The sequence below is a fragment of the Chamaea fasciata genome, unplaced genomic scaffold, assembly GCF_029207755.1.
Source record: "Chamaea fasciata isolate MVZ Bird 193981 ecotype frontalis unplaced genomic scaffold, bChaFas1.0.hap1 SCAF_11, whole genome shotgun sequence".
NCBI lineage: Eukaryota > Metazoa > Chordata > Aves > Passeriformes > Sylviidae > Chamaea > Chamaea fasciata.
The window spans coordinates 10,932,015-10,957,051 of record NW_027094096.1 but is presented as its reverse complement, the minus strand read 5'-3'; the positions used below and the strand labels follow the sequence as shown (position 1 = coordinate 10,957,051).

The window sequence follows — 25,037 nt, the reverse complement described above, 5'->3', positions numbered from 1 at the left end:
CCTCACTCACTCAGTGGTTCCCCATTTAGCTAAGGACACACGTGAGAAGTGACTGGCAGGCACTGTGTGCTGCAGCCACAGTGTGGCCGTACCTGCTGGCGTTACTGGTGGCAGTGTACGCGTTGCTGGAGGTGGCCGTGGAGCTGAAGACGCTGTCCAGCTCCGCCAGCGCTGCGTACTTGTCTGAAGTTGCACTTGGCTGGTTGGGGGCTGACAAGGCAGGGCCTGCTGAGGACACTGCTGTGCTGAAGCCACTTCCCTGCTCACTCCCACCTAGAAAGAAAGAAAGAAAGAAGGTTAAACATACTGAAGATGGTTTCACTTTCTGTCCTGCTGACATTGAGAACTAAATGAAAGTTCACAGATGGTTACAGACTTAAAAATTAAATATGCAACAGGGCATAGAGTAAAAAGTGTTTAACAAGCCATTAGCTATGAGCAGAATGTCCTGCCTCTGTAGGTACTCTGCAGCCCCAAAAAGCTTTTGTTTTCCTAGAAAAATAATCCATTTGTCTTCAACTAGAAAATTAACAGAACACCTAACCTCAAACAATCCATTTCAGAACAAACCTCTCAGTACAAATGAGCATAAGTTTTAACACACCATTCGAGAAGAACTATATTTGAGTAATAGAATAACTACCTTTTTCTCCTTAATTTACTATCAACTTAATCCAAGTATCACTGCTACTATTTTATGAAAAACTTAATGTTTTTATGGCAGAGAGGCAAGAAAGTTGCTCTGGCAGCTCTTTGCAACAACTGTAGCTCTCCATTCCAGAGCATCCACTATAGGTTTTAGTACAAATATAAAATATATATTTGTATTTTTATTTGTATTATTACAGTAATGATTATTTAGATATTTTAATTTATAATTATTTATCTCAATGGGAAATAGGATCCCAAAAAGCAGTCTTCTAATGACATCCTTTTGGAATGATGTTTTAAAACTCGCATCTTGCACACTAAGGGTACATTGACACAAAATGCTACTGATAGCTCAGAGAAGGGAAATTCTGAAATTTATGTTATGATACTTTGACAAGAACCGCCATCCTTGTGGTAACTATACACATATAGAATAACCATGGCAAACAATAAAGTTTAATACCTTGCCCTGCACTGAAGATATTATCTAAATTAGCAAGAGCTGCGTATTTGTCAGCTGACTGAAGATTCAGTTTATTCACTGCAGCTTTACTGGCTGCAGTTGCTGTGGCGTTGCTCTGAGAAGCATTGAAGGATCCAAAATCAGCACTGGAGGATTTGGGGAAGTTATCAAAGTGAGCAAAATTAGCATTCACTGATCCAGCACCTCCACCTGTAACAAATTAAGTTAAACATGATCAATGCTCCAAAGTTAGAAAGTCTCTCCAACTGTAACTGATGGCACAATAACCCTCCCTTTGTGGTTATGTGAGGCAACATGTTTGCCTGCCCCATCCTAAACATTTAAGACTCTTTCCCATTTCCTTCAAAGTTCAGTGGGCCATCAGAAAAAAAATGTAATGTATTGTTTGGACTGCATATCAGGGATAAACACCCCCAACTTCAAAACTTTAATTCACAGTCATAATTTAGTCCCGAAAATCATATGTTATTTTTAGTTGTTAAAAGTAACTTCAATAATAAAAGCTTCCTAGAAAAAGATATATTTGTCTTAATCTTTAATATTCAAAATACAGAAGCTTCATTTCCCTACCAGATGTGGCTAACAGATAGCTACTATTTGCATTTACTTAGTGGTTCAATGTTTAGCCATTTCAGATGTCAGCCATCATCCTAAGCCAAAAAAAGTGCCCGAAAGTCCAGAAGTTGTATGATTTCATGCCCAGGTTTACAGAGCTTGGTTCTTTGTTCTCAAGAGTTTTTGACTGCATCCAATCAGGAAAGAGGTCAGGGGGAAGACACAACACAGCCCTTTTATAACAAAATCTCCACTGACATCAGAGATCCATAAATGAGTTTTAGAAATCTGATTTGGGTCCACACAACTGAACTTCAGATCAAGTATGACACCACGAGTTTCTATCTCTTCATTGTCCAGACAATTTAATCTAGGCAGGTCACATTCTTAAATTTAAATGAGTTATTCCATTAAGTGTATCTCATTTTATAACAGTTGGCTGATGATTCCACTCATACTACAAAACTTTCTAAAACAGAAATACAGCTTTCTAAAAGCATAAGCAACGAGTTCAAACATTTGCAACAGTAGGAATGGAAGTGCTATACTACAATGGCATAAAATGAAGCAAGCTGAGTTTTCCACTGCGTGGAACTTACTGTGAACAGCCTGGAGAGGAAAAGCTGAAGTAAATTCACCAAAACTGCAGCTAGATGAAAGCGTTCTGAACGCTGGACAGCCAGAAATTGTGTGTGGGTTAAAGTTAACATAAGAAGGGAGAAAGAAAATTTGAAAAAAAAGTTTAAAACAACACCACACTCAAAAGAAAAAAAAAAAAAGGAAAAGAAAGTCAGTCAGCCAAAGATCTAGACAAACAGCAAGTGTAAACTCAAGCAGAAGTTCTAAAGCATGATCAAATTAAAGGAAAGCAAAATAAATCTTAGCAATAGGCTCTACACATGAAGTCAAACAGACTGAAGTGTGTGCAGATGCTATACATATGCATAGACACACACTTGTTTGGTACTGTGACATCCTTTTGGATCTACTGAAGTGCTTCTCTTAGAGTCAATTCAATACTTATTAAAAGCAGTTGAGTTAATTATTTTCAGAGATATTTCAGGTGTAGAGCTAACAAACAGAGTGCCATAAATCAGACTTCTGAGTAGCATTAGGGGAAAAAAAAAATCAACACCAAACACAAGGAATTCATTTTGAGTTTCCCCAGAGCTTCAGACGGCTTGATCGCATTAAAGCAGGCAGATGCAAGAAAAACTCAACTTCGGTACCTTCCAACATAAAGGTAAGGATTATTTCAATTAAGTATTAATCAAAAGTGCTAGGAGTTCTACCTGTATTTTGGGGCTGAAAAGGAGACTGACTTGCTGTGGGGAAACCTCCAAAATTACTCGAGCCACTAGACTGTCCAAATGCATCAAAGTTTGCAAAACCTGCATTGGCAGAGTTCTGCGCTGTAAATCGCAAAGGAACAAAACATGTTAATGGATATGGGAAATAAACACAAAAACAGATGTATTAACTGAATTCATGGTCATGACAGCCTCCAAGGGTTATGTCCTATCATGTACTGCTTTTGACATGAAGAAAATTACAAGTTATTCTACAACTGAAAGATGTCTCTGAACAAGCTTTCACAAATCACCTTCACAGAGCTGTACCACCAGTTAATGCTACTTCCGTCCTTCTCACACAAGCTGCTCACAACTGCATGAACTGATGGAATCCACTTCAGCTTAACCTTCAGTATTTGCAGTGCTGGCTGCTCAGGAAAAGAGCCATAAAGTACAGAATAATACCTAATTTCTGAAACTAGAACTCGTGGGCCGACTGAACATTTCTTTCTGAATAAAAATTAGCAGGTATTCTTGCAACATACTGGCAATTCAAATTCCTCATACACCAAGTGCTACTTCCTCCGGTGAATTTCGGTTGGCACAACTTGAATAGTTTTGACTAGGTTTATAAATTAATTTAACTGGAAAATTCAGTCTTTAAATAAACTATATCAGAGTAGAGTACACAATACCAATGGCAAGAAGATAGCATTCACAGAGTGTATCTACAAAAAAAAATCCAAGGAAATTTCAAACAGAATTTCAGTTTTCGCCTTCCTTTCATGCCATACTATAGGAGAAAACAGAAGTTAACATTAATCTAATTTTGACCAGCCGGACATTCAAGCATCTATAGATTCAACAGGAATTGCTTGCCTAACTGGTAAGCTCCAGAGAGGCCCTTAAACTCTGTTATAAGCAAGAAAGGAAAGAATTTTTTTAATGAAATGCAAACCAAACCTTTTCATAAAGATAACTTGAGTTCCTATCTAAAGAAAGCTCACAAAACACCTTATGGAATAACAGATGGCAATACATAATATTTTTAGGTTAGATTTAGCTTATTCTGGAGAGATTTTGCAGATTAAGTATATACAAAGAGAATAAATTATGCTAATCGCTGAAGTACTGTAACTTAATAGTCTGATAGTGCTAATTAAAAGTTGTATTATTGCGCTTGATTTCTATTCAAAAGCATCTGTACTAAGGATTTACAAACTAAAAGGACATTTTAATACTAACTACTGTGCTCCACAATGCTGCTAATATAAATGAAAATGCATTTTCCTTCCCAGAGTACACTGGGAGAGAGAGTGAGGTTTGGCTGGACTCGACACCACGTTTAATAAACCGTGTGCATGAGCATTAGGTTTCAGAGCATGGTTTAGGCAGCAGGGAGCAGCCAGCGTGGTCCCTGTGAGGAGAGAACAGAAGCTGCCCCCATTGCTGCACAGCTGCTGCAGCTCCAAGACTGCCCCACCACTGCTCAAAGCTAAGCCCACCAGCAGTGCTGTGTTTAAAAAGGGTTAAAAACCAGTGCGCAGCAGCTGTGGCAGAGAGGAGTGAGGAAAATGCAAGAGAAAACACTGCCCACACCAAGGTCAGCTAAGGAAGGACATGCTCCAGGCCCATGGAGAAGGCCATGAAAGGAAGGCTGTCCCACTGCAGCCCACAAAGGACCATGGTGTAACACATTCACAGTGCAGCCGGTGGAGGAGCCACACCAGAGCAGGTAGGGAGGGTATGAGGAGGCTGGAGCTCATGGAAAGCCGCTGCTGGAGCAGGTTCCTGGCAGGAGCTGTGGCTAATGGAGAGGAGGTCCCACTGGAGCAGGTTTTCTGGCAGGAGCTGTGACCCTGCCTGAAGGACAGCACCCCATGGAAAGCACCCATGCTGGAGCAGTTCTGGAAGAACTGACATCCATGGAAAGGGCTCACATTCCAAGAAGTTTGAGATGGACCATATCCCACTGCAGGGGAGGGACCCCACAATGGAGCAGCAGGAGGAAGAAGTAGTGATAGAGGTGAAATCTTATGACTTAACTGCAATGTCCACCCCCAACCCCCTCACAATGAGGAGCTAAAATGGTCAGGAGTGAAATTACGCCTCACAAGAAGGGATGAAGGTGGGTTTGGTTTTATTTTTTTACTATCCTACTCTATTATTAAGTGTCAGCAAACTAAGTCAAGTCTGGTTTGCCCAGTTCCTTTCTCTTGACTCATCAGCTTTTTTGTGTCTTCTCCCCCAACCCTGCTGATGGGAGGGTGAACACACACAGCTCCATGCGCACCTGGAACCAGGCAAAGCCAACCCACCACAGCATGAGAGTCAGCAAGGAGAAAAAAACATCAAAGTGAAAGCAAGATCTTGGGAAAGTTCTTTTCACCATTGAAGTGTGCAAAAAGTCGGCACAAACAGACAAAAAATTACTTCTATTATATCCTCTGTATTGTTTCAAACAGCATTTTATAGATTCCAACTCCAAATTGCAAAGTTTGAGTTGTTTTTGTTTTTAAACCAGTAACTTCTTAATAGGAATAGAGTAAGAATTTACTTCAAAAATGAAAGTGATACTTTCATCCTAATGCATCATTTGGGTAGATAAGAGACTGATGTTTAGTTGACCAAAGAGGATTAAGTATGTAAATGTCACTCCTAGAATAAGGGCAAGATTATTCATTTTAACCACTGACACAAAACAGAAAACTATGTCAAGAATCCTAAATGAAATATTTTTTGGGTCCAAATTAAAAACTGGAGTGTATTACACTAAAAACTACTTCATTTTACTGACACACAAAAAGTATGACCTTCAATTGAGCCCATGTTCAAACAGTATTGCTGTAAAGCCTCTTCAGCAGAGTATTCTGAGAGTAATCTTGCTTTATTTTATGCAGTAAAGTTTCATTTTCAACCTTTGTAAATGTGGCCCAAAGGTAAAGACCAGGTAAGACTTGTACTCTCCTGCACCTGGACAATAGGTAGATTGCCAATTCCAAAATTCAGTTCTTCACACAAAACGCCAAGAACAATCCTAAGTAAGTTCAGAAACTGCAGGGGTTGCAGATTGCCATGGGTTTACAGCTGCTCTTAACACTGCAGACCAACAAGGCGGTACAAAAGCCAGCTGGCTACAGCCAGGGATGACAACACCAGTCCTGGCCAATGCCAGCTGCTCCTACAATCTCTGCAGTTTCTTCTGTGAGTTTGCTCTACCTGGTGTGCAATAAAGGCATGAAACACTGCAAAACAGAAAAACCTAAAATAAAATCCACATATATCTAAAGTAGAAAAAACCCAACAAACCTGTCTACAAAATAACTCTCATACTATTTTGCTTTTTCTAGATAAAGCTGCTTCTCCCATGTTATCTGTGATAGAGTCACTATGTACTATGTCACTACACCTTTGTAAAATCTTTTGCGCAGGTCATCTACTCCATTAGTTTATAAGAAATCTACATGCCAAAAATTTTGATCCTTGTTGCTGTTACCACTTCATAAACTACAGAAAAATCAGTCATGTACCATTTTCAAAATCTCAGTTCTGCAGAAATTACAGAATTTTGCAAATTAAATACAGACAGTAAACATAAGGTCTGTATGTTCCCCTCCAATAAGCAACAATATCCTGAACCAGTTTAATACATTAAAGAACTTGGAAAGCAGAAACATATCACAAATTCCAGTTCCTGCAAAATTTTCAAGAGTTACACCTACACTACACAGATTACAGGCCAAGTTTGTTAATATTTTCCTATCAGCTGCTGCACTCAGCAACTTATACTAAAGCATCTGAAGTCTGCTGGTCTCTTCAGTGATTTCTTTAGTTAGCATTGTGTACAGGAAGGGAAGAAAGTCCATCCCTTACACACATAGCTAAAACCAAGCCCTAAAACAAGAACACCAGACCGTAAATTTCAAGAAAGGAGTGCTGGATTAAGTGCAAATTCTCCCATCCTCCACTGCAGTGCGTAATTGCTAACAAAAATTACATGTTTATACAGCTCCTTAATGAGCATTTCAAACTCATTTTTGCCAAAGCTGGCAGACTGATCAGCCCTCTTTGTGTTCCAAAGGCAGAGTCTGTAACATTTTGTTATTCATTTCACTAACACTACCCTGTACTTACTTCACACAAGACAAGCCTTACAAGCATTTTACTACAGCAAGTCAGAAGACACCCTCAGGTAACAAGTCTGCAATATATGTTTAGCTATCACATGCTCAGCATCAGATTTCTGTCTTTTAGAAACTGATTTACTAGCCCTGAAACTGCTTTGGGCTCTAAAACTGATGGTAAGAAGTCATGGGAATGACCACAATGGTTAGTTTGTGACCAGGAATTAACACACTCTTTCCTCAGACTATATTTATTCTGTAGTGTTCCTATAGCTTTTTATCCTTTTAAAAAATACCCAGCCGAGATGCAATGGAATTTTACCTAGATTTGGAACACAGTATTGAAATACTGCTTTAATGGAATTTTATCTCCTAAAAAGCACCAATAATTAAATGTATATAAATAAAAAAATCATTCAGCAACAAGTTTGGAAAGAAATTATTAGAAAGAATTAACCATCTGCAGCCTTTTCAGTAACACAATACAGCATTGGCCAGTCAGCACAAGTTCTCCTAGTTAAACATACCTCCAAAATGATTATTAACATGAAATCTTATTTTAAGAATTTTACAGAATACACAGAATAACAATTGCTGTTGCAGTGTTACTGAATTCAGCCATTTATTTCACAACATTAATTTGGATAAATTCTTGATATTTTCCTCAGGTATGAACCTTAAGTTCCATCCACGATACTTTATCTTGGCTGTTAACAGTTTCAGGACTGATTTGCAAGGAATCTCTCTTATTCTGGGTGGCTTAGCAGCACCACAGTTTCTCTCAGAACAACCAGATGAAAAGCCCATTCAGACCAGGCAGGCAAAGGTACTTTCCCACAACTACAAGGCAAGCTACCAACAACAAACTTTAGTGACCACAGAATGGACTTTGTCTTTAGGACACACTTCTGTGGCTCTTGGTCTTTGGCTGGGAAAAAAAACCCCAAGGGTTCAATATATTTTACTGAAGTCATCCTCTAACAATTCAAGGCCTATCTCCTTTCCTCAATACATATGCTCAAAGCTTGTTTATTCTTCCTGAACTAGAGAATACTGCCCACATGGGCAGTACTCAGCTTTCAAACAGACACACACACAAAAAAGAGGCAATCACTCTTTAAACTGGACAAGCTTTCGTTTTTCTTTTGACAAACTGCCAGTTATTATCAATGCATCTGAACTCCTTTAAAGTCTCTGTATCTACTTGCCTTTCATGAATGCTCTTCCTAATAATTTTCAGAAAGAAAACTGAAAGTCTAATATCAGCTTCTCCCGACATTTTGTTACTCATCCTCTCACGCTCTCCCGCAAAGAACCTCAAGTTTAGTAGTAGGCAGAAACAGTGTAATCATCCATATCCTAGGAAATAGCTATAGCAACTCCCACTTCCAAAAGCAGAATTATCTGTCTTTATGTCTTCAACCTTTCTTTTATAAAGACCTGAAAGAAATCTTGAGCAATGCAACATTACTAAGGCACAGAGATTACATACACGTCATGAAGTTTAGTCAAAAGCCATGAAAATTAAAACTACATTTTATACATTTAAAAGGGATACAGTTGTCCAAATACCTACCTGTATGACTGTTGAAGTGTGCAAAATTAGCAAAATTTGCCGTAGCAGTTGACTGAGGAGGAGCAGCAGCAAAGATATCTGAGCCAAGGTCACTGAGGAGGTCAAATTGTTTCTTTTCTTGTTGCTGCTGTCCTTGAGATCGAACTACAACAGGAGACTACAAACAAGATTTCAATTAGCTAGTACAAAAAGCTGATATTTTACCAAACTGACATTTATAAAATATTAAAAACCTAGACTAAGCTTATTTCTTTAACAAGACATTTATTCCTGAAGTTTAAGATGCTGAATATAGCACACACCCTCCTCCTATAGTACCAGGAAGATATTTATGCTACTACTCTGGCTTTTAAAGGAACTCTGCAGCAGATTTACATGATTTAATAGCACCCGGAAGATTAAAGTAGTGATATATTATTAAGCAACTTCAGATTTTGTATTTGAAACTGCAAATACTGTACAAATACAAGCAATAAAACTTAATTTTACAAGACATAAAATAGCTAGTCATTATATTCTGAAAAAAATCTTTAGAATTCAGTATAAGGAGAGAAAAATTTCATAGCAAGGCTTGAAGTTGCAGTTTTCTACTTTGAGTTAAAAGATGTCCATTCAAGAGTTGCCTGCATCCTGACAAAAGTTTTCACACAAACTGTCTTCCCTCCACATAAGTACACAGTGTTGTCTGACTTTCCATTACAGCACACAAACGACCCCTGAAAGCCACTTAGGCCAGTTTCAGAATGCATAGGAAGCAATAGAAAATATGACATGCTTTCATTCACATATTTATTACTAATTTCACAGTTAACATCATCAATCATGTTCTTATTTTCAAAGAGAAAAAACAAAGATGAAAATATAACACATCAGGTCCAAATTTTACAGAGGTATTTATGCAAAGGACCAAAAGACAATCAATCAATCAATCAACCCTATCACAATGAAAAACTCCACTTACCGAAAATAACCACTAAAAATCAATTTGATCAATAGAAACAAACTTCATTTAGTACCTGATCTGCAAACATGTACATACTTCAGTAAAATATATGAAATACAGTGACCATATTAGTTTCTACAGATCACAGCAGTTATTGCAAGAATTTTTGTGCCACTGAAAGAGTAACAAGGACTGCAGAACAGTTCTGTGCTGCTCAGCAGTCATTACTCACTTGGCTAGGTGTGCCCTTGTTTAAGTGCAGTGCGGGCGCAGCTTCCCCCAAGAGAGATTTGAGTGGCTTCACCTCAGGTGTGCTGCTTGTACTACTGGCAGAAGACCCCGATATGGATGCATGGACTGATGCCACGACCTTTGCCTGCTCTGGAGGAACATACCTACATTCAAGAAGATCAATGGTTTTTTTCAGTTTCACGTGAGAAGTTCCTAAGCCTGAAGTTGAGAACTGGCAGATCTCAGCTTTGTTACTGAAACCCCGGTCCTGCAATTGATTGTATCAGTGGTTTGCAAAATACCCATCTTCTTTAAATATGCCAGAGACTTGTTTTTCAAATGGACTAGAATTTAAAGTCATCAATATTTTTAGCCGTTAATGCAAAGCATGAGTCTTTCCCATACTAATAAATAGGATGGGATATAATAGACTGTAAAACTGTTACTTTACACTGTTGTTGAAATCCTCTTAAGCCATTTCTGTTCTATCAATATGAACACTGAGGAACTTCTTTAGTTTCTTTCCTCTCTGCTTCCTACAGGAGCTCTAAATAAAGTTCAGAAATCATTTCACTTTACAGAGTTGTGTAATCTATTCTGGAGAGCACACTCAAAGAAGGAAAACACACTCAAAATGAGAGCAAACAGTCCATCTTCACTTCTCATCATATGGGCAATCTTTATAATAGTAAAGGTATCTTACCATCTTTTCTTTTCATATTTTTCCTGTAGAAATTCCTTCACTTTCTGTGGATCCCTGAAGTCTGGAATTGCTGATGATCTATCATCAAATAGGCCTAGCCAAATCTGTTTGCACACCTTAAAAAAAACAAACACAACAACACAGACTGATCAGAGAAAATACCTCAACTCAAAACCTACTTAAGTTTACTATTGTTAATACACTAAACCATTAAAGTGCGTGGCTGCATAATTTATATTCCAGACTGAGCTGCTGTAACAACTGACTGGTGCACCACGTAGTGATCTAAATACCTAAAGTTGCCTGTGACAGCAGGGCAAACTGATCCTAGCATCCAATTTCACCATTCAACACTCCTTTTATAAAATACTTGTAGAATGTACTCATGAAACGTAAAGCATTTCTAATTGTAATCTTTAAGGTTCTTCTCCTTCACCTAATTCTACACATTCCCTTACTGTACTTCAGGGCTTAAACTGTGTCAACAGATTCCATATGCCCAAAGCCTCAAACAGTGGATTTTAAAGGATCCAAGGTTCAGCATTTATACTTTTAATAACTATTTGAGTACAGGAACTGTTTTTCCAACAGCCTTTGTTACCATGATGCAGTTTCTACAACACCATATACATTTGAGTGATGGTATGAGATAAGGGGTAAAAATACTCTTGCTCCAATTCAATTTTCTAATTGTAGTTGTGAGTGAGCAACAGTTGAACCACTTGCAAAATTCTCAGTATGTTCAAGCTTCAACTTCTGAGCAAAACAAGAGTAAATGTATTCTCAAAACTAAACAGGACATAGGAGTTTTAGCTTGAAATATTTTAAGCCCTTCAGACTATTCTGCAAGTAACCTAAATATGCACCCAAACAGTAACACCAAACATTAGCTGCCCTCAAAAAATCACATTGCCCTTTTAGAACAGGTTTCCTCCAGAGAAGCAGAGTCAAAAAAGCTTTGTTTTTAAGATGCATAGCCTTTCTTCCCACACCCTTTCTGAAATAGCCCCGACCATCCCTCTTACATGCCTACTACAAACATGCCCTCTATCCCTGCAAGTGTCAGGTTTTCAACATTGTACCCCGTGACCTTCAGGAGAAGCACAGGCTCTAACAACCCAGAGCTGCAGAACTGAATGCTCTGAAAGCTGGCAAATCAGGGCAAAAGCTGTGATACTCCCACTTCAGCATCTTCCCCAAACTAGTTGGCAAATATGATAAATCTTATAGGTAATTTCAAAGACTGCTCAGGGTTAGAGAGATTGGGCAGACATCCTAACTACATATTTCACACTTAATGTTTTGGTTCTAAATAGCCCAATTGCATATTCAACACCTAACAGTCCTTATTACCAACATTATTTGGTAATAATGTCATCTACTGGATAGAGACGAACAACAACAGGAAACAGATCTAATGATCAAAAGGTATTTTTAAATGAGTATTTATATAGCTAATTTAGAGCTAAAATCAGTAGTTCCTACCTCAAACTCAGCAAATCTGCATTCATTCTGCAATTGTACTCAACAAAAGGCTTAAGTTCAATGCACTGATTTGAGTTCTCAAAATTAAAGCCACTTACAGTATAGTAATAGATAAAATGAAACTTAATATGTTTAATACTTCTTCATACAAAGACGACAAACAGTCAAAAAAGACGCAAGTCTGTTCTAAGGTAAAAGCTAATATCAAGAATCAGTTTTAACTACCAATCTTTCACTACTTTTTTGGTGACAAAATATATAGTCAGAATATTTATGCATGTAGCTTTAAACCTGCAGTGAATAGTCTTGAGATGAGCCAGCAGTAGTATTTCCATACTTAGATTTGTGAGTATAACTATACAAGCAGCAGTCATATGATTGCTAGGAGGAAGAGAAGTCCTGCTTGTGGCTATTTACAGAATCTCTAGCAGCAGGAGTTGGTGGTGCTCAAATCTACACAGTCACCTCTCAACCTCAACTTCAATATTGGAAAGAACATCAGGAAACACTGAAGAAAAGAAAAACTGTGCTTAATTTCAGACAAGCATGAAGACAAATGTTACAACAGCCCCTACTTGATTCTGCACCCAGCACTGTAACACTTGGGGCTCTACCATGATCAATATGCAGCAAGCCTGAATGTGCTTGCAAATGAGCGAGGAGAGCCCCTTCCCCACCCATATCCAACCATCCAATTACTCCTCCTCTTGCCACCCAAAACAAGTCACATCAAAGAAACTCATCACAATTACCATGTCCCTGGTACCACTGAAACTCGGAGGAGATCAACTCACAGCAACAAACTACAACCCAGTTTTTCACATTTCTCCCTCCCAGTTTTTGGCTTCATCTTCACCCTGAAGTGCCTAAGCATTTGGAGCAAGGGGGAAAGAAAACAAAACAACAACAACAACAACAAAAAAAAAAACCCAAACAAACGAAAAACCTCAACAACAAACAATCCAAACCAAAAAACAGCTCTGTGTCAATGTCTTAGGCCACCGTGACCACTACAGGTGATTTCTGTGAGGACTGAGAAAAACGAGGGGCTGTGTGACTTTAGATCATTACCAGCTACAGAGCTATAGTAGATACAGCTCTATGAATATGCAAACAGGGACGGAGGAGGACTGTGCTGAACAAACACCTGTTAGGTTAAAATGATGCAAGCTTCTTAAAGGCATCAGCTCTTGCCATTGCACTGCAATTTTTGCAAACCTTCAGAAAGTAGGCTTCCAAAAGTGTTTCCTGGAGCATCTAATTCCCTCTAAATACCTAACCACAAAAGGAAGTAACAAGTGCAATATGCCTTAAGTCACTACTGTAATTAATTTAAATAAACAGCCAGGCACTCTGTGTTCTTCTGTTGCTGGTAGCACTGAGAACAGTTTTACTAAATGGGCAACCAATTTTACTACCAGTTTTACTAATGGAAAACCACCAAGCCAAAGAACCCACTTAGTCACACACACTTCAGCAAGACATTCTCATTGTACCAGAGTCTGACTGCAGGAGCTGTACACATGCAGTGTAAAACATTTACCACACCAGGATGCAAATTCAATTTCACCTGGGTTTCTTTACCTAAAGAGTTATCAGAGAAAGTACAATTTCTTAAAAGTTCTTAAATATGGACAATCTTAAACCAAAACCAGACACCCAGAACAGATAAGAGTAGTTCGGATTTGGATAGTGGGAATTATGGAAAGGAACCATAGGACTGTATGTAAGTGGATGGAAAACATGACTGGAATACGAAGGGTAAATCAGATCCTTACGAGGGCATTTCAGACCATACTTATGCCCAAAAAAGGGCTCTTTTGTCTTCCTACTACTGTTGAGCTTCATGATCTTAAAGGTTTTTTCCAACCTACACAATTCTGACTTAAGTCCTTTAGAAAGCCATATTTTATAAGGCTTTTGCACCACATCAGAAACCACGAAAAGGCACATATTTCTGTCTGAAGTAACACACAATGCTTTGAACATCAGCAGCCGTTCCAAGCAGGCATTCAGAGCCCAATAAAAGACCCATTGTCTTGCCTTGTTTGCTGGTGACCTGTGTGCTCTGTCTAGCTATACTTCTGCTACTATCATCTGACTTGACAGGGATCCACAACACTGCATTGATTATGCTTTAAACGAGCCATAAAACAAAATTTTCAGCCATCTAAAAAAACACAAATGGCAGAGAGCTGTGCAATACCACAGGATGAAATCAAAATCGAAAAACAAGATTTAAAAAATACTGTTGTCAGAGACAGAACTCACATCATGTAACTGTGTTTTCTTTCCATGGTCATTTTAAAGTAAGTCACCAACAGTCCTGAATCTCGTGCAAAGAAAGAAGCTTGCACTGAGAAATTTTTATTTTTTGCTTTATGTTTATTGGTCAAGTTATCATGGTTTTTGTTTCAAAGCTATTCAAAAGTTACTCTTGTGATAAGTATCAGGGAAACTTAGGCCATACAATTTGCTGTTTATGGTGGGGAACGATTACTCAGCATTTATACCTTTGGTACCCTGATTACTCCCTACTAATTCACCATCTGAACTGGACAGGTACCAAAACATTCATTACGACAAAAAAATTAATAGCACCAGTATAAAAGATCAGACTGGCAACTTTAGTTGCCAACACTTCATCATCAGCTTCAGTGCTATGTTCTGTCTGGCCCGACAGCTGCCCAGGCAGGACACCTGAACAGCACAGTTACTCCCACAGTTATTCAGCACAGTTATCCACAGCATGTGCTGACTCTTGCAGGGCACGGGAGCAGGGAGGAACTGCAAAAAGGCATTAAAGGAAATGTAAACCTGAACAAACCCAAGCCTTAAGCAAGCAGCTGCTCTACTAAACACAGTTTTCTTCTTTTTTAATAGAAATTCACTATCTAAAAAAAAAAAAATCCAAGGAAGTAATTTTTCTCAAATTTTGGTTATTTTGAAAACATGTTTTGCAGAATTTGAATGTGATATCCCAAAGACCATGTATTTCAAACCACCTCTCTAACTGTTCCATATATAAATCACACTTGCAGAGATCATTCAGAAAATGCTACTGCTCAAGTTGTATGACACATCTTCACCCCCATTTTAACAGAATTACTCATTCCTTTGCTTTTACAGATAATACATGAAGCATCATTCCAACTCACCACACAATTACACAACACTACTATTAAGGTATCGGGCCTAAAAATTCTATGGCTTTCAGAAATCCTTCTACATTGCACCATCTCCTTGGGAATACTCTGGTTCTGCCATTTAATATTAATATTGTTCTTTCTGCAAAAGCAGCACAAGTAAGCCTGTGCTCAAAAGCTCTGTTTATTCGCCAAGAGCTTTGCTATACTCCTCCTTTTGATAACCACAGCTCTATCAAACAAAATGCTTTGCTTAGAGAAGAGCCTGACAAGCTGGAGCCAAGAGTAAACATTCAAGTTATGTGGAAGCCCCTAGAAACAGTGGAACATATCCAACAATCCATAATCATTGTCCACTGTCCCTGAAAAGTATAATTAGTCCATGTCCCACTGGTTCACCAACAGAGCAGGGAGAAAAAAAAAGGAGAGCATTGAAGTCAGAATGACTAAGCATATGCAGCATTTGAAAGTCTACTTTTGTTGAAGGGTTGACAGAAGCAATACTTTATAGTTTTGCCCCTACAACACTCTGGGGGCTGCAAAAATCAAGACAAAGCAGTTTTATCTTGTCAGGTAACAATAAATAGATAACAAGATTGAGCAGCTGTCTTCATGGAATTTAAAAGTTCATGAGAATCCCTTTCCAACTGCTTTGGGAAGGATAGTACCTGTCCTCTGCCAACAAACACCAGTCCTGCAAGGGATGTCATTAGACACTTGGCATGGCAACCAGATACTGGGACATTCAGAATTAGATCAGTAAGTATAGCATGAAGTAAAGAGGGAAAGAGAATCACAACCAGCATCAACCTACTCACCCTGACCTAGATAAAAACCCAAGAGGTAGCAAGGCAGAAACTGTGAGTTGCCGTAACTTAAATATATTATTGAAAGGAGAAATTGGGCCAAGTGCGTATTGTACGTTACAATAAAGCTTTTACCTATATTTCTCTTCATACCATTGGTTTCCCTGAATCTGCACTCCACAGCTATTCCATCTGAGGGAGAAATGTTTTTCCCAGAGTAATTATGTTTACCTTACTTTAGGTTTTCCATACACTATTTACATTTGTAGTCCTATACTTTGAGAAATTACCTTTGTATTCAGCTTTGACAGAAAGCAGCAAAGAACACATCCCATTCAGTGCACATCTGGCACACCATAAAACAAAGTTAACCAGAAAAGTTTCTGGTTTAAAACCCAGCCTCCAGTAAGATTTCATGCTTTCAGGTGTTCCAAGCAGGGTTCAAAGACTAAAAGAAAAATACATGTACCTACTTTCCACAAAAGTTTAGCTTTTATTTTGCTTTTAGGTTTGTTGACGTGCTTTGGGGTCTTTCCTGTGTGTTTTTACAGAGTTAGACAAGTGGGGAAGGACAGGCCCACTAAGAAACTGCTAATTAGGAAAAGAACCAGCATTATCCATCCAATTTTGCAGAAACACTGAGAATCTGAGATTTCAATTACTTCTATTCCAGCTATGTATTTCAGCTACCAAATAAAGCTTTGCCATGTCATAACTATTTCACTGATAGAGATCTCCAGTGTGTGTGGGAATGCGGATATAGGAGAGACAAAGGCCTTCTGCTTACACAACACACAGCCACCACACTTTAAAAACTCCTGGTAGCATAGTTATGCTAGCCAGAAGAATAAAAATTCAGTCAGACCAGCAAAGTTAAGTTCTTACTCATTAAGCCTCCTGCTCTTGTATGCAGTGAAGGCAGCAAGGCAAGGAAAAGCTCTCACAAGACACATTCTCTTGGTGAGAGAAGCCGCACTTCAACTAGGAAGAAGCACAGTATTTGACCTACAACACTTCTTGAGGCCCAGCCATACCACTGCATAGGAAGATTACATGCGTCAGTCTAATTTAAAAAGCTCTAACAAGATAATACCTTTCAGAAGGCTGGTAAAGGCCAAATTAGATTTCTTCTTCTCCCCCTTCCTGCCAATAAAATATCCTCAGTTACCAAATGTAATGCTGACAGTGCAAAGAACTGCATATTACCACACAACAAAACTATGTTCCAAAACATAACACCCTACAGGAAGAAAGATTTGGAAACAGTTTCTTTATGCAAGCAAGTTATAGCTTTGTTTAGTAATTCTGCACTTCTGATGTCAATATTTCAATATCATTCCTTAATCTCTGTAGGTTAAAAGAATGTCATACTACAGAGTACTGATTTCAAAGGTAGCTTGGGTCCAGAAGTTATAGTGGCTTCATAAGCAGAGTCAAGGCAGTAAATCCTGCTAACAAAGACATTGTTCTCCACACAATCAGCTCATGCATCTCTGGATCGTATTAGCAGAAGCAGCAATGTACTCCAAGGACACCTGACTGCACAGCTCGTGCTGTCAGCACCCATCAGCTCCAGTTCGGCACTGCTCCTTCCACTCCAGGGTTTCTAGGCCACTTTCCACAGTAAAGGAGATTCTAGGGAAGCACCAGCTCTGAAACAGGCTCAGATTGCTGCCAGTTCTGCAAGAGTGAAGGAAACAGGGTCTTGCACAGGTGCTATAGAGTCAGGAAAATTGGCACCAAATCAAAATTCAGCATTATTAAAATAACTCCAAGTAGCTGAGTATACCTTCATGTATTCTACTCATTGGCTCAGGCAAACATGGTCTTTGCCCCAGAGTAACAGAGATTTTCTAAATACAGGACCATCAAGATCTCTTTCTTCAACCATATGCATATTAGAATGGGTTATTTGGAAAGGCTATAAAATAACTGTCATTTTTCAAAAGGGTTGGAGAAAAATTAACTCTGTAACCAGTTTGCCTCATAATACTATTCTTCCTCTAAGAGGAAAAGTTTCAGAATAAATATTCACAGCTATAATGGCAACAGGAGATTAGCACCACCTCCACTTTCTTCAAACAGCGAGTTCACTTCCTACTACCACTGCACAACTGAATCAGAGGCCGAATCAGCACTAGCTCCATTTGAGGATGAGTATTCAAACAGACACATCTCCATATCACTCTTTCCTTGCTATTCCTTACAAGAAAATGTGAAAATACCTCACACTGCTCTTCATGAAGAGAGCAAGGAGACGAAAAACCCTACCCAGTGAGTCAGAACTGCCTTTATCCTTCAAAAGGATTTCAGAAGGCACTTGAGGAATGTCAGCTGGAAGACGCCTCCATTCTCACTGCAGTGACCAAATACCAACATTAGCAAAACTGGAGTCTGGACAGCTGTTTATACCTCCAGATGAGTAAGCAAAACTAAAATATAGGTGTCTTCTAATACAGTATAAGGATTTAAAACTCTGTTTGAAGCAGTAAAAACTCATTTAAAATAACATTCAAGCTACCTGTACCAGAAAGACATTTCTTAGAATGTGTATATATGGGGAAGAAGATGGTGTCTCACCCAAGGAACAGCTGCTCCTAATAATCGCCCCCTGAAGAAGATGCTTTGCAGAAGCCTTTCAGTAACTGACTGTTTTATCCATGTTTGTTTTCTTTTGTTTGTTTGGTTGGTTGGTTTGAGTGGTTGGGTTTTTTTTAGAGGATTTCAACTTCATACAATACACTCACCTTACAAATATCCTTTGAAGGAGAGTGGAAAACTATTTCCTCTAAGAACTGCTCAGCACCTTAACTGCTTTAGCTCATGGAAGTTTTCTTGCGATTTCACTTTGTATTCAGAACAAGATCCCTATTGTACAACCATGAACAACTCATCTGGAAGCAAGAAAGGTTATCACAGAGGCCTTGGCCATGTTGGAGAAAGACTAGAACAAAAAAGTTGGAATGAAAGTATTTTAGAAGTTGCAGAAAAATGGAAGTTAAGCATGACAGATTGCCAAAAAAGTTGAGCTTCTTTTTAAAAGTAACACTGTACAATTGTTTTAATTGTTAATGTTACAATATTGGACAATTTCATGTTTGAAAAGTCTTATTTTAGGAAATTTTCTTTCTTCCTATACACACAAAAGCCTCCTACAATGAACAGCATGCTAAGCAAAAGAACATTTTTTGTGAGGCCAGATGAATTTCCTCTGTCCAATACATTATCTTATCTGCAGATAAGTATTCCAAAGTCCAATACCAATAAGAGAAAGCAAAATGCCTATTTAACTACTGCAATACAAAGCACAACTAAGTGAAAATATGTTTAACTAGGTTTTAAACTTCTAACAGTGTTTAAAACAGTAATAATTTCTGTTCAATATCTGAGCACTCCTTGAATCTACCATCACACTTACAAGTGTCTATTCAGTTCTACTTAAGAATTAAAGTAATAATCAACAACCTAAAACTAAACTCAGGACATCTTCATTTATGAGGCAGCTCATTTAAATCACTGCAATTCTCTACCAAGAGTACTACAAGCGCAAAGACCCCCCCACTTTTGAAACAATAGCACTGCAGAGGTCTGTGAATTTTTATGTCAATAATAAATTATGTATCAACTAAATCATGATGATTGGCAGACTAGTCACAGCTATAATGAGAAGGACAACCACACTAATCAGTTGAGAAGGGACCACTTAAGGTCCCAGATCAGTGAAAACAAACTCACAGCACTCTCTAGACATTGCAAGTTCAGTAAAAAATGGAATTAAAACAAATACAGGGAAGGAGCTACAAATACATGTTTTCCTTTACACTTTGTAAACCTTAGAGCAAAGCTAGAGTTTACAATCTAATCTTGTGGAAAGACCCTCCAACACACTCTATGTGAATCCACAGAAGATTCTTTATTCAATTACCCTATGCAAAACGTCAGCAATATGCTCTATACATATACACACACACATATGCAATGCCCTACAATTTTAAAAAAACCCAACCAACCTAAGCCATCAAGAGTATTTTATGAAGTCAGAGAGAGTTCAGGTGTTGTTCTAGCTCTGTCTAGAGGAATCATCCACTAACAGTCATTTCAACAAATAATCCATGTTTACCAGGGCAGAAGAAGAAATTACTACTTCTGTTTTCATTCTTCAACCTGACAGTCATGAATGGACCAACTTTAAGAAAGTTAAGTATCAGCAATTTACTGAAAGATGGGATTTATCCCCACAAAGCTTCACAAAAACACTCTCCAGCCAACAATAGTTCTACTAAACAGGATACAGATGCAATCAACGTGAAGCAGAACCTTATCTAGTTTGACCAGAGGCAAAATCCTCAAGGCTACAGCATGGTATTAAAACACAAACTTCACGCTCAAAACAGAGATAGCAATAGCCACATCCACAGCTTAAGTTCTCAGTGTATTCCCACAGAGCCAATCCAGTATTCACCTCATTTCTTGTATTAAAAAGAACAAAAAGTCAGTATGCTAGAACTTGTCCTCTTCAAAGCTGCCACAAACCACTCATTAGATAACAATTTCTCCCCTTCCTTCCTCTCTCCAAGAACATTCAATATGGATATACTTTTATTAAGTAAAGAGGCGATTAAAACTACTAGAAGACTTTCTGACACCAAGTGTGAAGAAATACAGCTACATGCTGTATTTTTGTATTTATTTTTGTCACAGTATGCTCTTTCAGGAAATACTGCTGCAGTCAGTTTCATGTTCTGAGATTGCAGGAAAAAAAAAAAAAAAAGGCTGCATATTGCCTTATGCAAAATCAAAAGAAAACCCAATTCAAAAATACTGATCATGTGAATCTGGATTGGCTGGATTGAGCAATAACATTATGATAATCACCTACCCAATGAAACAAGCCCTTCAGAAGCCTCATTTCAAATGATGTTGGCTTCAAAGGACTTCTGTCTAGCTTTTACCAGAAAAAAAAAACCAAAAACCCCTAAGTTTCCTTTTAAGTACTGTTTTCAACTTTAATACTGAAGTGCCAAACCCACTTCACTCTCTAAATAATACTTACTTCATTTCCATGTTTCTGCAGAAATTCTATTTCCTGTTGTGTGAAGGTAGTCATTGAAATCGACTTCACTCTGTGGGGTGGATTCAAGCCCCGCCTGAAAGAAGCAAGAAGTATTAAGCATTTGGGAAATTTGTCATCATACAAAGACATTTAACACAACAGCTAGAAGTCAGACAACTTTAAAATCAGGAGCTATCTCTGTAAAGCACACTCATTCTTGGGATTGCCATACAACTTAAGGCTGTGTAAGCTCTTCTCAAAGTAACACTCAGTATACAAATCCGAAAAATAGAACTTCAATATTCACAATCACTCATGCAAAGTCACTCTGGCACTTTCTATGCAAACTTAAGAAAACAAAATTAGACTTTTTTAAAAAAATCCTAATCTACTTCACCCTGGTCTCTATATTTTGTCTCTCACTTTTGGGTTCCTTGGTTGTAGATTCCTTTCCCTCCAACTCCTTCCTCACTTTGATCTCTTACTACAACTTCTACACAATAACTAGATTTCTTCAAGCTAAACTGCCCAGCTCAGTCTTTTTCTCTTGCTCTAACCTATATTTCCTGTTTCCTCACAGCACTTTTTCTAGTTCACTTTTTGCCCATGCACTCACAGGGCCTTACTCCTCTTCCTGAACGCTACAGAAGTAACCACAACAAAAGCAAAAAGACACGCTGGTTTTAGTGTGCTCTCAAACGAGAGATACCATTGCTAATGCCACAGCTCCAGACGTGAGCAGCTCTGCCTCAAGCCCAGATTGGCACCACCCTCACATCCACACCAGGCTGCTGCAGCAGGAACACCAGGCACTTGTGCTGCCACAGCCTGACACTGTCAAACCCACTTCAGTCACAACCTGCAAGCACAGAGAGCAAAACTTGGTGAGCGACAGCACCGGGGTAAGAAAGAAAAAGCTTGCTGTCTTTTCTCTTCAAACTCCTTCTTTAAATACATGCTAACTACTGCTTTTGCCCACAAACACTTCCAATCAAACCCAAGCTGTGCTTTGCCCAAAGGATGCAAAAACATTCCGTCCCACACGTGCCAAGCAGTGGAGACACTCAGGCAATACCACGGGGCCAGTTTAATACTCGGGTTAATCATTTTTAAAAACAATTAATATACATTAACCATGAGATATCAAAGCACACAAAAAGCTTTCCAGGGCTGTACTACCAGGGCCTAACAAACCACTAAGAAAATCAACTGACAGCTGTATTGCTTGTATTGGTCCCTACACTTTTAACTCTAAATTTGGTTCAGATTGCTTTTAAGAATAATTTAAAAAATCCACACTGACATCTAATTTAGGACAACCAGTGGTATTCTTTAAGCTCTGTGATTACCCCAAGAACATTAACTATAAATTAAATCGTTATCCATCAGAACAGCTTATGAAAAAAATCTGATATTCCAAATATTCACGTTATATTCAACTTTGACAGAAAATTTTTAGCACTTGAAGTTTCCCAAGTAAGTCTAATGGGATAATTACTGTTTTGTATTTAGCTTGCAAATTCACCTTCATACCTAAATTCAAGAGTACCTGTAAGACAATTCTGATCCTGTGTTAAAAGATCTCCACATTTTTAATCAGAAGTTCAATACAGGCTGGACTACTAAGCAGTAACACTTTAGCCTAAGTTTCATGAGGAAACAAATTTCAGATAATCACTGTCTGAAACACTTGGATAAGCAATTAATTGTATTTTGCTAAAAAATGCAGTGATTTTGAGCACCTTAAAAGCAGAAGTCATTTACAAACCTACAGGCACATGAAAATTAGTTTTACAGACTACTATTTGGTTCAGCAAATTTTTGAAATCAGAGCAGCTGACATGTGACTCCACAGTTCAGCACCTTGACAAGGTAGAAGTTGCACTGAAGTTGGTGAGAGAGGTTTTAAGATAGTTTAATCAACTATCTTCTCTCAAAATATTAAATTTCTTGGTAAATTAAAGTTACCAATTTAACATCTTTCATCTAGCTGTATTATCTACATTACAAATAAATTACACTTATTTAAAATACTATAGTATTACCAAAGATTTTTTTAAAGTAAGTACTCATTTTGAGATGATGTAATTTAAAAGAAATCTGTAGGAGTTCTATGCAGCTAAAATTCATTGTTTCAGAGCTGCTGCTAGGATTAGGCTTTGTTTATTTTTGGGTTTTAAAAGAAACACCTTTCAGTCCGTGCGTGCAAGTAATTACATTTCACTAAATGGCACTTGTAGCATCACACACTGAGTGACAGCACAGAAACAAAGTTGCCATCCCCCGGCATTTCACACAGATATGCTCCATCAAATGTTATATGACAATTACTGTCCCTTGCCTTTACAGTAAGTATAAAAGCAGTTCTGTCTGCCTTAGTCTGTTCAATGTACTCTCCTCCTAGCAATTACAATAACAGCACAGTTAGGTAGCTGTAAACTATTTAATGGCAATTTAAAAGCCAGAGCTATTCGCTAACACATTCACATGTTTCTCAGCACAGGTGGTATATCTCAACTTTCCCACTAGCTCCTGCTGGCAATTCCTTTTTGCAGTAAGTAAAGTTTAAGTCTTCTGTTGTACCTGTGTTGGCAATTTCAAGGCACTGCACAAGTTCTTTACGACCTACCTACTCTACCCTGATCTACCAGGGCTCCTCGGAGCATTTACATCGGCAAACACTGGTATCTTCAGTGTCTTCAGCTCTATTGAACAGCAATATTAAATGTAGCTGAGGCCTAGATAAGATTTTGTTAAATCTCACCAGAGACTTCCTCCATGCCTCTCTCTCCAGTGAAGAGTTCAGATATATAAGGTTTCACAAGGTTTTATAAGGTTTCCTGATAAACACATTATATCCACATGGGATAAGATGAATTCACATTTCTCCTACACCATGCTGCTTAAAAGAACGAAGACATCCCCCCTCAAGATCAGATCACCACACAGACGTGTCAGATGTCTGGCAGGATGAAAGAGAGCACAGCACCACGTCAGTGGTCCAGGAGGACTGGAAATTCTGAACAAAACTTTAAGAGCCATAATCTAAAGTAAACTATAAAGCTGCAATACTGTACATTCACATATTTATGTCCATTGAATATGGCAAAGGATGCAGGGAACCTATGTAAAGCTTCCTCTTACGCTAAAGCAGCCTAAGAAGTCAGCCCAGAAGAAGGAATTCAAGACAAGAAGCTGCACACAAACACAGCCCAAACACAGGCAGCATCTCCCTTAGGTAAGTTACTTTGATTCTAGAACAGCAAACTCCCTATGTTATGTTTTCTAACATCCATGAATTGCTTGGAATTTCCCTAAAACAGAGCAGTTGTGGAATTTTTGAAATAGGATTCAAGGACCAACCCCTTCTTACCTACAGAGATTATTTAATGACCCAAGTAATTCACAAACAGCTCATCTACATATGGGGGAAGCTTATCGGTAGACAGCCAAGTACAATTAACCCTTATGGGGAATTAACCAACCTCCTTTTTTATAGGAAAATTATTCTTTCCTTGTATTTGACAAGTGTTTCACACAGTCCTAATGCTTAACAGTACTCCCTATTTAACAGGGGACAGAATGGCTTACAGTCCCTTAGTGCAAATTATCCATGCCTAAATTTAAATTGACCCTGAACAAGTATTTGCAACCTGCCCCTGTGCGATTACTCCCTTCCCTACAACAGACCTGGGAAACAACAAGCAAACACCACCTCAGCACTCAGAGCAGACTGCAGCTCTCTCCTCCCAAGAGGCCCCGGGGAAAGATGACAGAGTAAGACAATTCTGCCATCTGCACTTATCCAGCACACCAGAGCTAGAACATCCCACACAGAGATCCCACTCATCACTGCCAACTTCTTCACGCTCAGCAACGATTATTTCTGTGCAAGAGCACTGTGACCAGAGCTCCCAGCCTGGAGACTCTCCTCCACTGACCCTCACTGAGTCACAGCTTAGCACAGGGGCAGCTTCAGGGAACATGA

The 25,037-nt window shown here is 38.6% G+C and overlaps 1 protein-coding gene across 11 annotated transcripts in view; it reads right to left on the bottom strand.

Moving 5' to 3' along the window:
- The window catches only part of AGFG1 (ArfGAP with FG repeats 1), a 35,524-nt gene that overhangs the window by 5,229 nt on the left and 5,258 nt on the right, over positions 1–25,037 (bottom strand). For 6 of the 11 annotated variants that reach the window (XM_066193204.1, XM_066193203.1, XM_066193206.1 and 3 more), the window contains exons 2-9: positions 21,050–21,143; positions 10,560–10,675; positions 9,858–10,020; positions 8,683–8,839; positions 2,983–3,102; positions 2,290–2,361; positions 1,115–1,324; positions 93–273 (exon numbers count right to left, since the gene is read on the bottom strand). In XM_066193204.1, coding sequence (XP_066049301.1) covers positions 93–273; positions 1,115–1,324; positions 2,290–2,361; positions 2,983–3,102; positions 8,683–8,839; positions 9,858–10,020; positions 10,560–10,675; positions 21,050–21,143 — 1,113 coding nt within the window. The remainder of the gene's footprint in view (positions 1–92; positions 274–1,114; positions 1,325–2,289; positions 2,362–2,982; positions 3,103–8,682; positions 8,840–9,857; positions 10,021–10,559; positions 10,676–21,049; positions 21,144–25,037) is intronic. The other 5 variants (XM_066193208.1, XM_066193210.1, XM_066193209.1 and 2 more) reach the window with 2 other exon arrangements.